This window comes from Struthio camelus, chromosome 2 (assembly GCF_040807025.1).
Source record: "Struthio camelus isolate bStrCam1 chromosome 2, bStrCam1.hap1, whole genome shotgun sequence".
Lineage (NCBI taxonomy): Eukaryota > Metazoa > Chordata > Aves > Struthioniformes > Struthionidae > Struthio > Struthio camelus.
The window spans coordinates 71,014,219-71,032,368 of NC_090943.1; the positions used below are offsets into that span (position 1 = coordinate 71,014,219).

At 38.9% G+C, this 18,150-nt stretch overlaps 1 protein-coding gene across 9 annotated transcripts; it reads right to left on the minus strand.

The window, feature by feature from the left end:
- Positions 1 to 531: 531 nt before the first annotated feature.
- FH (fumarate hydratase) lies at positions 532 to 17,329 on the minus strand. 9 transcript variants are annotated; one of them, XM_068936261.1, is made up of 12 exons: positions 17,156 to 17,243; positions 14,505 to 14,559; positions 13,291 to 13,549; positions 11,669 to 11,803; positions 10,768 to 10,878; positions 9,127 to 9,303; positions 7,924 to 8,106; positions 6,823 to 6,988; positions 4,507 to 4,710; positions 3,060 to 3,187; positions 1,336 to 1,489; positions 532 to 719 (listed from the first exon to the last, which is right to left on the minus strand). In XM_068936261.1, exons 4-12 carry the CDS (start codon positions 11,705 to 11,707, stop codon positions 577 to 579), a joined length of 1,305 nt encoding a protein of 434 aa, XP_068792362.1. In that variant the 5' UTR covers positions 11,708 to 11,803; positions 13,291 to 13,549; positions 14,505 to 14,559; positions 17,156 to 17,243; the 3' UTR covers positions 532 to 576. The 9 variants fall into 9 exon arrangements, with proteins under 9 accessions (XP_068792362.1, XP_068792363.1, XP_068792364.1 ...); XM_068936262.1 differs by lacking the exon at positions 17,156 to 17,243 and adding an exon at positions 16,790 to 16,995; XM_068936263.1 differs by lacking the exon at positions 14,505 to 14,559 and having other exon boundaries at positions 13,291 to 13,467; positions 17,156 to 17,328.
- Between the last annotated feature and the right edge of the window lie 821 nt (positions 17,330 to 18,150).

The following is an 18,150-nucleotide window of genomic DNA, read 5'->3' on the forward strand; positions in this document are numbered from 1 at the left end:
TTGGAAAGCAAGTTTAAAACATGTTTCTTAGCACTGAAGCAGGAAAGGGAAGGATATGAAATTATTACATTATGTATGACTTTTTTGGGAAAATTGTTGAGTATTTATGAGAGAATCTATAAATTAGTTCTAATCTTTACTTTCAAACACACTGAAAGAGTCCATTCAGTGAATGTTTCTTAGTAACTAGAAAAGCCCCAATAGTTTTAATTATTCAAATAGAATAAGATACAGCTATGCTAATATGTCTCCTTACAGTAAACAAATGTTTTCTCTCTCAGCATACACTGTATAACAGTATCATATATATATATAGTATTCTGCTCACTACCTTTTCAAAATTGCCATCAACTACTAGAAAAGGGTATTACATTGAGTTATGTAAATATTGAAATTGTACCTATTTTCTAATATAAATACCTATAGCAGTAGTCTTCCCCAAAAGATCAGTTGATCTCAACACAGTTACTGCTTATATTAAAGAGTAACACCATGAACATGTGTGGCAATGAAAAGCAAAACAAAAGCATATTTGTTTTATTTATTTATTACGTTAATAATGTGTTTTTAAAGAAATTACTGGGGACCTAACATATCTTTAGGCTTCACCCACTGATCAAACTGGTCTGATGTAAGGAATCCCAGCTTTATAGCAGCTTCTTTTAATGTTGTCCCTTCTTTGTGTGCAGTTTTGGCAATTTTGGCTGCTTTATCATATCCTGTAACAAAACAAAATGAACAATTTAGCCATCTGCAGCTCTAGAAGATGTTAGATATGAGGGAAAAAGTAGGATGCGTGGCCCTTGAATTATCAATTTGCTAGGCAGTGCTATGATTGCTACATTGCTACTTAATTTGCAGTAAACGTGCAATAAACGTATTACACTAACTCCTCACTTAAGGCAAATTCTGTAATTCTGCTCATAATGCATTGAGACAAGAGTTCTATGTGACTTTAGTCAACGTGCTACGCAGTGACTTCTCCTTTTGAAATATCTCATATTGTAATCTTTCATTTTTCATTCTTATTAAAGAGGTCAAATCAGGACAAAGGGCATACCATTCTTCCTAATTTCCTCTTTGACTCCTATCGGATTTTACTTTTAATACACTGGAACGGCCACTGCAAACAGGACACATCTTTTCCACCAATAATAGTAGCTGGGGATGTTAAAGTAAATTAAGTTTTGACCTGGCTAATGATTTGATCTCCTAAACACTGTGATAATACAAACAATGTATGCAAAATAACGTTACTGCAAAATATTTTAATGGAACATTACTGCTAAATATTTCAATATAATGTTCTGAGAAGTTTCTGAGCCTTAAGCTTACCTATATGAGGATTAAGTGCTGTCACCAACATCAGTGATTCACTCATTAATTTGCTGATCCTGTCTGTATTGGCTTGGATTCCAACTACACAGTTGTCAGTGAAAGAAACACAAACGTCTCCAAGAAGTCTTGCAGAGTTTAACACATTTTTAATCTAACAAAGAGGAAATAATGCCAACTATTATATTCAGACATTGATACTTGCATAATCTGGTATATTTGTTCATAACCCTCTCCCAATATCGACTTCTTTGATAGGGTATTTTTATGAAAGAAGTACAGTAAATAATACACCCTCTTCCCTTTGCAGGTAAGTCCAGCCAGTCATACTTAAAAAAAATTCTGTGAGAAGCACTCAAAAACTGAAGAACTCTTACATAAAGAAGATCTCAGTACGTATAAACATTTTTTTTCAGAACAGTTTACAAATAGCAAGTAAAACTACGTGAAGGTATTTGATTCAAGGATATTTTTTTCCCCCCTAAGCACCAGTTAAGAGAAGACATCTAAAAATATAAAGCATGATACTGTCTGGCATTAGTCCTCTACTTAGAGAAACCATTGCATGCCATTACATTTTTTGGATCATTGTCTGTTTCTATCTTCTCTGTCTGTTTCTGTATTTCTCTTCTGTTAGGAACATCTCTTGGCTGAGCAATATGTTTTTTAACCCCTTTGAACAAACTTCTTTAAAGTATATAGCATCTGGCTTGGACAAAAAAAAAAAACAGTGTACTAAACAGACTCAGTAAGGAAGAGACAAATACTGATTTTTTTTTAACAATATCAATCAATCATTTCTAACTAGTGTAACAAAAGAGCAGCATCAGTCAGTATAGACCATGTAGAAAAATAATATATGGCACGATGCTTTCCTTGTGTCTTGTATTTCTAACAAAAAGACATAAACTCACAATTTCTTGTTATTTCTATTTAATATTAAGATCTTTTCCACAAGCTACCTTCATTCTTTTTAAACTGCCATTCCTACCCTAACCTCTATGCTATTCCTCCGTAATCTTACATACAGCTCTCCACAATTTTCAGTTTTTATTCTTTTGTTTGTATTCTTTTCCTCAATTTCTCCTCTGTTCATTTTTCCTTCTTGGTTTTAAGATAAAAAAGAAAAAAAATTACATGGACGTAACACTCAGTTAACCAGATGTGCATCTTCTAATTAAATATAGAGGGGGAGTCCTACTCATGGTAGGACTATGGTTTATCCTCCTCACGCTGCAGAAGGCCGACATTATTTTAAAAACTGAAGTCTCAAACTAATCTTTTACAATTATAAGTGACCCGCTTGCCAAAAGTACGCAATCCTTTGGTCTTCAGCAGTAAAACAAATTGGCAACAATAGTTTCTGCGTATCAAACAAGAAAATTCTCACTTTTAGCTAGAACACCAAGTTTTCTTTGGCTTTTGACAAAATTTTGTCTCAAATTGTGATCCTGCCTTCGCACTTCCTCAGACTAATGATGAGGATACATTTTTAAGCCAGAAGCTTATTTGCATAAGATAGTTTCATGTAAAAAAGATAGCCAGGCCTCGGTCAAAATAATAGCACTTACAAAAAAGAATAAAGTTTATTGTCACTTTTATCAGCTTCTCTGACGCTCATGTGAACAATATAGTCACTGATTTTTTTCCCTAGTTATTTGACTACCTGTACGAATGATGGATGACTTCAGAAGTCCTCGATATTTAAAATGGTTTGAACTTACCATCATGGGCTTAAAAACGTTTAGTTCAAAGTGTCCATTGCTACCTCCTACAGTAACAGCAACATGGTTTCCCATAACTTGGGCTGCCACCATGGTTACAGCTTCACACTGTGTAGGGTTCACTTTTCCTGGTTGTGAAAGGGAGAGAAAAAAGGTAAAACAGTAGTTCCTTATTTACCAAATCACATTCAACAGAATATGTTTTCTAGCATGTCTCATACATCTATAGCTACTAAATCAAGAAATACATAAGAGAAATAATTTCAAAAATTATGTTAAATTCACTGCACTTTTCTAGTAATTCAGCTAGGATTTTTTAATATCTCTCAAGCTTAAAATAAAATTATCATTCTCATTTAATTCTCCATTCTCTGCACAATACAAAACCTTTAATCATATATTCCCTTCTGTTGGAAGGAAAAGAAGATTTGCAAAATGTAAAGTTTTAGAGAAGGCCACCCCCCACACCGACACCAAAGACTGCTTTAGCCATCTACCAAGCCTTTGAGAGCTGAATCTAGTGTGCATGAACAGAATAACTCTAAGCTACCCCAGTTCTTAAAAGTCAAGAGATTGTAACGTCATTATTCAAGTACATAGGCATTTCCAGTAAATCACTACTAAGCCATAGTTAATTTAATTATTACAAATTTGTTAAAATTACTTTGTAACAAAATTGATCCACGATGTTTTACTTTGTCAGCAAAAGCAAATTAGAGGGACCTCCTAACAAGAGAGTTCTATGGTTGATTTCACTTCTAGAAAATAATCCTAGTAAGAGCATTCAGTACCTGCTTTTTTAAAGCCAGATATGCACACAGCCTGTTTCTTTCATAATTTATCATACAAAAAGGACCTGATCATCATAAATTCAGATGTATAGCATTCCTATATGCATACTTTTTAGGAAAGGGGCAAGGAATGATTAATAATATTATTCCGTCCTTTCTTAACCGCCAATGAACTGGAATCGTTGCAGAAGGGAAAACGCGAGTGCATAACATTAATTAGGCTAGGAAGTAAAGACAGAAGTCAATTTACATTACAGTATGGCCAAAACAATCATCCGCTACTCAGCTCGAATAACAGATGCTACGATTCAGAGATTAGATCATTTAAAGCCTGCTTCAGAAAAGTCTTTACTTAAAAATATTAAAGATCTTGCAATTCAAAGGAAGGTTTGGAGAAGTATGCTTGCATCAATAAAGTTGTGTTATACCTGCACAGATATTAATCCCCTGCACACACTTGTCACGCGCGCAGCCGTGCAAGCAAATATTTTTATGAACACAAATTGTGGTAAAATAGGACAGAAGATAAAAACTGACAGAAATATTGAATCATGGACTTCTCATTGAAATTTTTGGTGGATGTTTAAGTTATCAAGTACTTGGTAACAGATACTGGTCCAACGGAAAAGAAACAGGCATTTTCCCCCGTATGTTACCTGGCATGATACTGCTTCCTGGTTCATTTTCAGGTAGGATGAGTTCCCCTAGTCCAGAGCGCGGTCCAGAACCCAGGAAACGAATATCATTAGCTATTTTCATCAGACTACATGCCACTGTGTTCATAGCGCCGCTGAGTTCAACGAGAGCATCATGAGCTGCAAGGGCTTCAAACTTATTTGGGGCAGTGACAAAAGGCAAACCTACAGGAAGGGCAGGGAATATTAAAACTGTGAGGTACTACCTTGCAGACATAAAACAGATAATCAAACATGTGATTTGCTCGATATAAAATGATATTCATTATTATTAGTAATAGTTAATAATAATTCATCTTTGTCTTCTCTAGACCTTTCCTCACACTTCTCTTAAACTGACTGTTTACAAAAGACAACAAAAGTCACCAAGACTTTTATACAGAAGAGTATAAAAGTTGAAGTTCATTACAGGTAGATGCTCAAGTTTTCACAGTATGGGTTGCATCCTAAGTGTTGCTTTGCTCACTCATAATACTTTGTGAATGTCAAGAACTTCTTAAAATTTAGCCCTAACTTATGTATTTCCTCCATAATAGCAATTTAGATTCTTTAGACTCTTAATTTCAAGGATGCTTTCTCTCAGAGATTGAGATGGAGATTTTTACATATCAGTGCAGATATTAGGATAAATAAAAAGTAATCATAATAGAAACAGTTACATAAAGAAAAAAAAAGACATATCCATATTCTAAGCATTGGCATTGAAAAGGAACAACAAACTTGACAGCACACATGAAAGCTGATTCATCAGAAGGATGCCTGAAATTGCTGCCAACAGCAGCAGCACAAGAGCAACAGAAGCAACAGCTATGTGTACCTCAGTTGGAGAGTAAGATTTGAAGCTAGGCTCCATAGTAAAAAAAAAAAAAACTATTTTTTCAGGGCTTTGCCCTGGAACAGAAGTAGTATCAACAGGTGTTTCTGAGTACTCTGTCAACATCAGGTAGTGGTAATGGACATCACTAAGGATATGTGCAGGAATGCTGATTGTGGGCTGAACTTCTGGAACGCAAAACTACTATGAGCTTAGAATATTGCCAGTTCAAATAACAGAAGAGTAGCTTAATGCCATTTTCTAGAGGAACAAGAGAATTTCTACCATGTTTCGCAGTTCCTGCTGAACACTGACTCTCTCCCCATTTGCATGGGCTTCTGCATCTCGAAGCTGCCCTCTCACTTGCAGATACCATTCCAAACCTTCCACAGCTTCAGTTTGCCTTTGACAATGAACTTCCCATATAAGAACATGCAGAGTTTCAACAGACAGCCCCAACTGTTTTAAATTCATACAGTCTGCACATATGGTACATCCCACAAGCGTGAGGGTGACAGAGCCCTGGACCAGGTTACCCAGAGAGGTTGTGGAGTCTCCTTCCCTGGAGACATTCAGAAGCCAACTGGACAGGGTCCTGTGCAATGTGCTCTAGAGGACCCTGCTTGAGCAGGGAGGTTGGACTAGATGATCTCCAGAGGTCCCTTCCAACCTTGGCCATTCTGTGATTCTGTAAGATGGGAGAACTTCCTAAAAACACTGATGGATTCTTCAAGCACCAAAATGAGCCCTGCACTGCAGCCGATAACTTGTCAGCAGCTGTTGTTTATCACATGTTACTTCTTCCCTGTCAGGGTACAAGAACATCTTGGTCCTCTACTAGACAGTGAATAATACATTCATCAGAACAAAAATATTGCTGAAAAATTTCTTGTAAAGCATGAAATCACTTAAGTGAAAGACAGAGACATTCATTTTTTAGGTGTTTTTAAAGCCGATATTACTACATAAAAGAGAGCAATTCTAACTGGTTTGCAGATCAAAAAACTCAGTGGCTCTGTAAATGAGTTTTAGATCTATAAAGACAACATCAAAAATTAGACAATCAACTATTCTTTCATACGAAAAAATATTTTTGGCAGGTTTTTCTTCCTCTTTAGTGTCAAGTCACTCCAGATTAAGAGAGGAGGAGCAGAGACCAACATGGCTGGGCTAATAATAGAAGCATGAAACAGTTTCAATCTCCAATAAACCTTATTAAGAAAAATATGATAATTTCAGTCACTTTCACTGCACTGAGTACAATTAGAAAAAAACATTACATGAAAAATCCTATGCATAAAGCATATAAAACACTGCAATTGCAGAAAGTTTCATGTTAAAATATAAAGACAATTTGGGAAGCTTTATGTATTTCAATGGCAACTGAAAGTTTTCCTTGGAATTTGAGTGCATGTGCTACATATACTGCTTTATTGATAACTCTGCAATTTATCATTCCTCACCTGTCAGTTCAGCCACTTTAGCAGCAACCTTCTCAGCAAAGCCAATTCTTGTATTTAATCCTGTACCAACTGCAGTCCCACCTGCTGCCAGTTGATAGACTCTTGGCATGGTTGACTCAATCCTAGCCACACCGTATTTAATTTGTTGCACATAACCACTAAATTCCTTTGAAAGAAAGAAGGACAAGAAAAGAAACAAAAAAGACAAACAAGAACAAGCATCCAGAATTATTTAAATTTTTAACATGATGAGGTTCTTACTGAAAAATCTGAAGACACTGAACTTCTCACAGATTTACATATATTAGAGGACTGGTCACACATGAGGAGCAATTACACATAAAAACAACTTACATTTAAAAAGTATATACTACACCCCTCTCTTGCCTGTTATCTGAGTTGTGTAATTTGTAGAACCCGAATCCAAGGTAAATCAGCTCTCAGAATAAATTAACATGTTCTCCAGTTCTCAGTCAATTAGAGAAATGGACCCCAAGTTTTGGTCATCTTAGTTTAGCTAGCAAAAAGCTTACCTGCACGTTCTTGAAATAAACAAATTTTACATGCCTTTTTAATCAGTTCAGTTTAAGTCGATTCCTTACCAAGTACAGGCAATATAAGACCTTTCTGAACATATGATTACCAAGACTTGATGTGCACATTTCTAGTAGTATAATTAGGTTGGTTCAAAACACTTCGTATAGTTTTGTGTGTTGGCAAAACCTCATTTATATATGCTTACAGATTACGAACTAACTGTACTTTATTCCTTCTGATGTCACTGCAACAGAAATATCATGTATCATATTGTGTTATTTGGTAAAGGAAAATCATTTAGAAATCATTTATATCTTGCTACTTTTAGCAGTAACAAATTCTTGCAAAAATTTAAGGAAATTTGTGATGCCGTTTTGAGTACAAAATTCAGCAAACCCCAATGAAAATGAAAATACGATGACTGAGATTCAACTGGTTTCCTATAATGTATCTCAAACTATCAGCTCAATTTTAGATCTCCTTGAATTTGCCTCAGTCAAAATTAATTTCATCCATTTAATTTACAAGAACATTCCAAACAAATGGAAAAGATTTTTTTCTTACTTGTCCAAGCGTAAGTGGAACAGCATCCTGTGTATGAGTGCGTCCTATTTTTATGATTTGGGAAAACTCTTTGGATTTCGCTTCAAGTGCATTCTGTAGCTTCTTTAGTCCAGGTAACAACACCTCATTAACCTCCTGGGCAGCAGCAATATGCATTGCTGTTGGGAATGTGTCATTCGAGCTCTGTGAAGGAAGTTAAGGAAATTTATTTATAGGCTTTTCTCACCATTTGTTGCTGTAAGATCTACATGTAAGGCTTTACCCTTTTTATCTGATAAGCAAGAAACGTAGCACAGAGTAAGCAACTTAGGAATGTTCCAAATGTCAATCTGCAGAAGGAATAAAAATCCTCCAAGTTCAAATCCAGGACCTTAATGATAAAATCAACTTTTTCTAGCTATACCCATGGAAAATTAACTACACAGCCACTATAGCAATTCTTTCTTATTTTTATTTTTAATTTTGTTGTGAACTATGTAGTTATGGGAGACAGAGATAACAAATGGATAGAGGATTTTAAAGAAATTGTAGATGTCTAAAATGACAACGTATTGCTTTGGTAATAATAATTCAGTAGTTTCCAGAATACTGAGCCACCACAAAATATCAGGAAGGGATATAACCAACTCAGTGGCATAAACTTTAGCTAATCTAAAGAAAATATTAAGAGTGAAGTACCACAAAAATAAGACTGTCTACCAAAATCCATGGCGGGGGTGGGGCTGGGGGGGAGAAAGAGATGCATATTTCATTTTTCAATTGCACGAATTTAGCCACTTTATTATTCTTTCTACATGCTTTATGTAACATATTATGGAGATAACAGCTACACCTACTCAGCCTTTAGAAACTGGATCTATATTTGACTCCTTTATAGCTGTCTGCAGCAGAAGTGGATGCAGTGGGTGCCAGCAGGCCAGCTCCATTCCCACCACATCCCATATGAATTCATCTGTCATGAGTGAATTCAAAGTTTTTAATCTAAAAAGCACAGTCATTCACCAACACTTTAAAGTTCATTTAGTCTGAAAAATACGAACCTGAAGAATTAATTTGCCCAAGCTGTACACAAATCTCACAAAACTCCTTTTTTTCTATACATAATTCTATCTAAACAGCTGCTATAAAAGAACCCTGAAGAATCACATTAGAAAAAATAATAATTTTAACAGTAAAAAAAAAAATATTTGTGAATATAATGACCTGACTTTTGTTAACATGATCATTCGGATGTACTGGGTTTTTGCTCCCCAGTTGGCCTCCCATTATCTCAATGGCTCTGTTGCTGATGACTTCATTGACATTCATATTGGTTTGAGTTCCAGACCCAGTCTGCCACACCACCAATGGAAAGTGATCATTTAATTTTCCTGCAGATACCTGCAATGGAAAAGAGAGAGGATTTGTTCTGCTGGGACAAAGAAAATTAACAAGCCTAAAATTACAAATTTTATGGCCTTATTTCAAATAATGTTCTTAATTACATTTGAAAATCAACATATAATCACTGTGGATTTATACACACTTCTTAGCTTAGAAAGTTAAGAAGATAGTTTGAAGTTATGCTTTTGTTATACTTTTAGAAGTTGCTGAATTCTAAAACAGAGGAATACATCATTTAATTTCATGTTCTAAAAAGCAAAGGATCTCTTGTCATGACTCTAAGGCTAGATAACTATCTCCAGATTTTAAGGATACATGACAGTCGTCCTGGAATCATGCTTTTTAGGACATAATCTTATTATGAATTCCCCATCTTATACAGGAGCAAAACTCCCCCTTCCAAGATGAACTTGATTCCTTGCTGTATCTCTTTCTTACGAAGTTACGTTAGAAAATGACTTTGCAGTTAAGGGAAGGGTTATCACTGCAGGGGCATTTAAAAAACATGACAATAAAGCCTCAGGCAACCTTCAGAAACAATGAATAGGGCTAAAAAGTTGAAAAGTTAAACGGCTTTTAGCCACCAGAACTCCTGGTACACTTCTAACTAGGAGAGCCCTAGAAACCACAAGAAGTAACGAGCCATATATTCCGGAGCTCTCCAAAAGCCTTTGGGCTTGCAACTCATGGTGCTGCAGCTGGTGGAAAGAGGATGTGGTTTCTGAAAGCACTGAAATATTTTGAAGCTATTCAGAACTGTAAAAAAAAAATGCTTCAGGCTAAATATGTCTGTTGATTTACACTAAGCAGGCACACCAGGCACTACCATGCCTCAGATAATGGTCATTCACAATCCTGTGCATTTGAGTGGCATTTATCCTGAGAAAGAGGAGATGCCTCCATGTGTCACATCACGTCCTCTCTAGCCATAAAAGTGATACTAAACAAGCACAGTTATAGTAGTAAACCGAAGTCTGAAGAGGAATTAGACCAATAACACAGAACTTTTTAGATTTCAGATGGTCTTCACGTTACAATGATGCAGACATTCAGAAAGAAAAAAGCTTTTGGTGGTGTGTCATATGTCATATTAGCACTGAATTCAGCAAGATGCTATTCCCCTCCTAGGTTTTTTGTACTGTTCATCCGGTAAGAGTCATCTCACAACACGTTGCAAGTAATGCACAGTATCAACAGAGGGGAAAAACTACATTATTTTAAGAAGCTTAAGTATCAAAATTCAATCATTTCTGAACATTCAATCATTTCTAAAAATGTAAGTAGTAAAATATTAAGTAAAAGATTTGTCAGCCTCAAAAACAACGTTTACTAACGATCAATGCTTTGCTCTAACAATTTGAGAAATACAAGAAGTCTTCCCCCAGGCCCCAAACAATCTTCCCATGCAAAGCTACCAAAAATACCATGAAAGTTCCAGTATGTTGAACAGTTTGTTCCTACCTCATCTGCTGCCTTTATGATAGCATTTGCAATCTTTGGTTCAAGACCATAATCCTGATTTACTTCAGCAGCTGCTCTCTTCAAGATGCCAAAAGCCCTTATAACTTGAATCTGATACACAAGAGAAAGTTTAAATATGTAAATTTTTTCCCTGAGGAAATTTGAGAAACCCATTACACAGATCTAGCTCTGAACCAAACTCTCTCAACCTTAATCCAGCAAGTAGTCCATCAAGCAATCCAAAGAGCAATTGAAGTCACATTGACTGTGCTGCCATTATAAGTAACATTTATCCAAGCAGTACAGAAAGCAGTACGTAGCATACCTTAACTTTCAAAGAGAGGATGAGCTGCCTGTATCAAAATAGATTGTAGGCGATAAAATGATCAGGAAAGAAGAAGTGGTAGCCTTTCTAAAATAGCCTTTTGAAGGCAAACTGTGTTACATTTCAGTATATGCAAAAACAGTGCATGACAAATTGTATGTATACTACTGCTACAAGCACAGCTACATGTAAAAAGCAACTTCATATCAGCTTATGGTATGCAAAACATCTTCAGAAACAAACAGCATCACATCATAGTAAATATAACTCAAACTACAAACTATTCCATTCACCAGTGTTTGGTCTTTAGAAAAATGAAAGCTATAGATTTCTATTCATCCTAGCTATTAAAAAAAATTAAGCAACCCAGTAAAGTAATTATTTAAAAGTAATGTTCAATTTATTTAAAACAAATAAATTAAAATGATTTCTACCACAGAAAAATATCTTGCAGTGGAGATTGTGGCTTTAATTACAATTCAGATGATATTCCCAGCAAAAGACTGAGAAAAAGGTATTCACTCTCACATCCACAAACTTAAAGAAAAGAAATGAGCACAGACTGAAATTACTTACTGGCATCCTTTCTGAAACACCTCCTATCTTGAAGTTCATTGTCGATCTCACAGTCTGGGCACCGTAATATTTGTCACTTGGGACCTTCAGTTCACCGAAGGTGTCATACTCTATCCTGAAAGACTCTTGACTGGACTATGGAAAAGGAAGAAAATCCATTTCAAACACTGCTAAACAGAATAACCTGTTTGAAAGCAGATACAGCTAAGGAAAAATACACAAGAAGGAGAGCAAAGATATCCAAGATAAGTATTAGCCATAAGTATTTTTCTAATTGCATCTTCAAAGTTTAAGCGCTTTTCTGATTTTGAGTACTTGTCTCACTAAAAGAGTCCCAACTACTAACACGGTTGGTACGTAACCTAGCAGACTCACTGGTTCACAGGTAACAGGCAGCACTGCAGGGCTTAGACTTCTGCTGCCCACTGCATTCAACACTTCTCATGAAACACTTCTCCTGATGAAAGATTCAGTTTCAGCCCAGTAAATCAGGAACACAGTTACTCTAACCAAAGTAGCTATGCAACATGAGGACACAGTATTTTAGTATATTTTGTGCAATATTCAACACGTGTGCACCTAACATTATCATCCAACACAGTCAGAAATAAATTAAATTTAGCTGACATTCACCAACTAAAGAGTAAACTTTTAATTTTTTTTTTTTTTGAAACAACCCATTCATTTATGATGACGTGATCACATTCATATGCAACTCCAGTAGGATTATGGGAATAGACGGGAAGCAAGTAAGGGCAGTTTACTCTTCCTCTCCCATGCCTTGGCCAGCAAAGTCCCAATTTTCTGTGAGGAAGATGTTCATCCTTCCCCAAAAGAGGAGACTACCTTCTGGCATAGTCTTCAGGGAGGGGAAGAAATCTTTTTGAATTCTTAATCATACATGGCGTAAGATGATCCTAGCTTCATAGACAGGATAATATACACATACAATGACTGGCTCTGACCATTGCCCTTGGGGGTGAGACCTCGGGGTAGCTCTATCAAAACATCAAGTCAGTGTTCCAATGCAGTGAAAGCAGCAAATCAAACGTTAGGAACTATTAGAAAAAGAGAAGAGAATAAAAGAAGAAACACCTCTGTGCCACCATGGCTCACCTACATGTTGAATTCCTTGTGCAGATCTGGTACTCTCATTTCAAAAAGTATATTAGGGGAAATGGTTCAAAGAAAGGCAATAAGGACGATCAAAGGTATGGAACCGCTTCCTTAGGAAGAGTGACTCTTTAGTCCAGAAAAGGGGACAACTCAGGGACTGAGGGAAAACTGAGGTCAATAAAATCATGAGTAGAACGGAGAGAAGTACTGGCTGCTCACTGTCAAGAAACAGGAGTCATAAAATTAGGCTAGTAGGAGTCAGGTTCAAAGCAAGAAAAAGGAAGCAGCTCTTCACACAACAAGCAGCAGACTGACAAAACTCCTTGCCAAAGGAAGCTGCAGATGTAAGAAGTTTGTATGAGCTCAAGGAAGACTAGATAAGCACTCAGAAGAAAGAGCTATAATCGGTTATTACACAAACAAACCAGAGGAATCCCCCAAGATGAAAACGGGGGGTCTGGGTCAGTATAAAAGGAAAGCATCATATATGCTTGCATAGTTCTTACTCTTGCCTAGGTAGCAACTTCTGAAGTCAGACTGTTCCTCTCTTTTCACGGTCAGTTTTACTTGTTCTTTGCTTTATGGCTCTCAGTCTTCTCGGACAGGAGTAGAGCTGGATATTCGGCAGAAACCCCTCTCAAACAACAGTGACTTTCTCCAGCAGCCTGTCTAGGTCCTCATCACTGCAGATGGCAAGTTGACAGTGGTAGGGTGGTCCGGTCTTTTTGTTGTCCTAAGCCGCTTTCCCAGCCAGATGGAGAAGGCCTGCCATCAAAAACTCCAGCAGTCGCTTACTGGAGACACCAGCCCCACTCGCTTAGGGAGCTTGCTCTTGCAGAGCAGGTGGGGGACATGACCCAGAAGACACTGCAGCCCAGCCCACAAAGAGTGATGTTAGCTCTTTCACTGCTATCCCCCTCCCCACAGCTTGCATTTTAACTGATGTTCTTCCACAGACACTGATCACACAAGAATACTAGGCTTGGTGTGGGCCAGTATGCCATTCCTAGTTCTTCACTCTTCTTTATCCTATTTTAATCACTTATCATTCATTGACATGCTATCAAAGCAACAGAACATAATCAACATTTGTCTAGTATCTTACAACCAAAAACGTTTAATCTGGATATTTGCGGGTCTTACTGACTGTACATATGCATATATTGGTATTCCAACAGCAGTTATCTCTGATACATGATCTCTGAAATCCCTGCTTTTGAAATCTGGACGCCTTGTATAAGCTGACAAATATCAAAGTTTCTCTAGAACTGGATAAGCGGAACCAATTAATTTCCAAGCCGAACTCCTGATATAGTCACTGGTTCAATCACTAAAAGTAGCCATGCTCAAACAACATAAAACATTTAACTAGCCATAACCTTTTAGCAAAAAGCCAGTAGTTGCACAACTGATTCCTCAAGCTTCTTTAATTCCAAAGTCAAAAATGGTGAAACAAAGATAAATAGAAATTAATACTGATCACTACCCCCAGTACATTTGTTAAAGTACCTCTTAACAATGAAATCATATTGTACGTTCCCTAGCCAATCCCATATTCACAAAGATTTTCACACACATTCACAAAGATTTTCAAATAAAGGGAGTGAGCTGCTTTAAGCTATGTCTCATTTGATGATTAATCAAGCAACAAGTAACATTAGAAAAAAATGAAAGTGAATTTTTCCATATACACCAAAATAACTAAAATATTTTTCTTTACCTTTCAGTATTTTACTTTTAGCACCCAAGAAGCAGCAGCAAATATCGTCAATTATCTTAAACAAAGGCAAAAAATGATGTAAGCAAGATCACACAAACCTGTACAAATATATGGGATACTAATTTTCAGATATCCATCAAAGCATTAATTTGAGTTAACTATTGTTTGCACCACTACAAGTAGTACCACCCAAAGCAATACAAGTATCTTAAAGAATTCTGCATGATGGATTAATGTAGCGGTTTGCAGAATTCAGCACATTTTTGTGCGAAAAACATGCTTCCCAGCTCCTTAGATGGAATTCACCCTCCTGGGTGGCACTACCAGCTGAAGGCCCCAGCTCCCTTATCTAGAGTGGGTTTTGCAGTCACTTAGGGACCTAGGGAATCGGGTGACTTTGTGTGCAATGGTGCAACAGAAACACAACTGTGTCTACCCCCTAGTCCCATTCCACTGGACCACAGAAGAAACCAAAAGGAGACCTAGTGACAAGCTAAGGCAAATTCCTATGTTCACCTAGTTTGTATCACATCCACAGTAAAGGGTCAGCTCAGAACTGCTATTCTCACCTTTATAAAATAAATGCCCTTTTTTCTTTTTTCTTTTTTCGTGAGACAGAGAGAGAGAGAGAGAGAGACAGAGAGAGAGAGGGAGTGTGAGTCCTGCCCAGGTGTGCTGTGCCCCCCAAAAACCCAACAACCCATAGTCCAAAGCTTATATAGTTTAGGCAAACATAACTGAACTTTTGCCTCATTGCTGGAAACTATTTCGACACTCGAATTGATTGCACCATAATGCACTGGAGAAATTCAAATGACAGACCTACTGCAATAATGCTTTCTATGGAAAATTACGTTCTGATTTTGGTATGCAGCAACTTTTGGAAAGAAGTACCTCAGTTCAAAGAAACATCACTAGCATGTCAAAGCAACTCCTTAAAACCAACACAAAATGGAATTTGCACTCTCCCTGCTCTCCTTTGTCAGATGAATGGGCTTTCCATTTTTAAGTGTTGTATCTCCTTTATATATCAATTAAGTCACAAATTATGAAATGTATTCTTTATAAAACAGAAACAAGTATTTTACAACATTCAACTGAGGAAGGAAAGAACCCAGTTCTATTTAAAACATCTCAGTTCAAATCCTGTTCAATTTATCACCAAGTTAAGGCAACACAATAGTCATACTACAGGACAACATGCAGGTTAGGCTCTGAGTACCTATAAAATGTTTAAAAAGACAACTTTTGCCGCTGAAAAGTCTCTGCAAACATCGCAAAGTGATTTATGCACATTTAAGTACTGGTTAGTATATTGTATGTTTTCCTTTCCAAGAGGCCACCATAAAAAGTTTTACTTTCAAGCTTTTTGAGCTTGAAATTCACTGAGGAGCATTTTGCTTATTTTGCATTTCATTCTGCAGTCATTCAAACGTAAGCAATTAACAACATCATGAATGCCTATTTACAGGATAAGTTATATCTGAGACCAGCAAAGAACATGTTTCACGTAAGTATGCAGCCTTTCATAAATACTGTATCTCCAGCAAGCAAGTGAAGACCATGATCTATAACATTCTTCTTAAGTGATACAGGAACAGAAAATTTTAAAAAAGGAATCATCTGACGGGCCAATGGTTTATAAGTTACATATCTGTTTTGAGACCATTTTTCTCATATAAGTATAAGTATGTTTCATTCATCATATAGCTTATTCATTAACTTGGAAGTTTGTCTTTTTAAGCTATTTTCTGCACCATAAGTAACATCCCAAATATGGAACTAATATTCTAGTTATTTTTATTTAAAAAAAAATTGTATCCTAAACATCTCGCTTTCTGCTGGAACGCTTTTGACAGTTGTCAGTTACCCTATGCTTTTCAGAGTGAACTTTTATTACAGCTCATGCAATGTCCTAACCGTTGACACTGAGATTCACAGTTCCTTATTTGAACAGTGTTTCTATTTTTACGTTGAATCATGCACAATAAGCGAGTCCCACTCATGCTTTTGCCCGACAGTTGACTGACTGTGCTTGAACAAAAACTCAGGATAGCTGCTAATTAGCGGCCACAGAAAGTTCTCGGGTGGAGCTAGAGAAACCTCCCTCGTTTTCAGGCAAAAGCTTTACCACATACCCCCGTTTCTGTAGGGATACCGCCTTCTCCTATTTGTACCTCGGCAGCCCTCAGGAAGGACCCAAAGATTTTACGGAAGAAGCTGCTGAACGCCAGAGCTCCCTCACAACAGCGCCTGCAGCCATTCCCTGCCTCGCCTGGCCCTACCTGCCCCCTCAGGTGACTAGCGGCCCTGCGCACAGCGTCTGCCCGGGGAAGCGCGCCAGCGCGGCGGGCGGCTGCAGAGAGCCGCCGGGCCAAGCCAGCAGCCCGGAAGCCTGGATGCGCCGGCGGGCTCGGGCGGGCCTCGGCCGCGCCGCCGCACACGGCCAGGGCGCCCGCCGCCCCCCGCGGCAGAGGGAAACGGCCGCCTCGGCCCGTTACGGCTGCCGTTAGGGCAGGCGGCGCGCGCCCGGGGCAGGGCCGGGCCAGGGGGGTCGCAGGGGGAGGGGCTAGGGCGGGCGCGGCTGGAGGTGACAGTTAGAGGTCACCGCTCCCTCCCTCCCTCCCTCCCTCCCGCCCCCGCGTGCTCACCATGGCGGCGCGCGGCAGGGAGCCCCAGAGGGCGGCGGCGCGCGGCGGCGGCTGGCGCGCGAGCAGCCCCGCGGAGCAGCCCAGGCGGCGGAGGGAGCGGAGTGAACGCTGCATGGTGACGGCGCGGGGGAACACCGCTGGGGGCGGGGCCAGAGGGCGGCCCCGCCCCGGATAAGCGTCAGGCGGGAAGGGCGCCCCATAGGCCCGAGCGGCGCTCCCCGGGCCAATCAGCGGCGCCGGACGCGGGCGGAGCAGCGCGGCGGGCGGCACCGCCCCCTGCCGGTCCGGCGGGGAACCGCTCCGCTCCCGCCCGCACTGCCCACTGCTGGCACGGCTTCGGGCTCCCAAAGCGGCACACGCGGGCTGCCCTGAGGTACTTTAGATTTTCATTGCAAATGTTTTCATTACAAGCGTGGTAGCGCTAGTCCTTCCGAGGGTTCTTTCCACATGCTGTGGCTGCAGCGTCCACTACACCGCGCTCCCAAGGCTGACACGGCGCTGCAGTGCCCCACAGCAAAGGGTCTTGGGAACAGCTGTTTCCAGAACATGGAAAGCAAGTATCAGATTTTGCTTTACAACAACCACAGGAGACTGAAACATTATTTCCTTCCACGTTAAAAACAGCCAAGAGCAAGCTAAGGGGCTGTTCCTCTAACACTGCAAAGTCAGAATAGAGTTTCAACACGCTCCCCTCCTCCTCTCTTCCTGCCCCAGCCAGAGCGGCGATTTTGCATGCTTTTGCTTATGAATTCCCCCCGCCCCAAGGTCTAGTTTGAATATTTGGCTATAAGATACAATGCATCTTGCTTATTTTTAGTGTTTCTGTATTTCCAACAGCAACCAGGGAATAAAACATTCAGCAACTGAGAAAACACAAACATTTGTCAAGAACCAAGAAACGCTTCATTCAGTTCAGATTCAGGAAACCACACTTCAGTCCTGACCACGAACTTAGTTACCCACAGGCAGACTGTTAGGGACTATTGTACTCACAT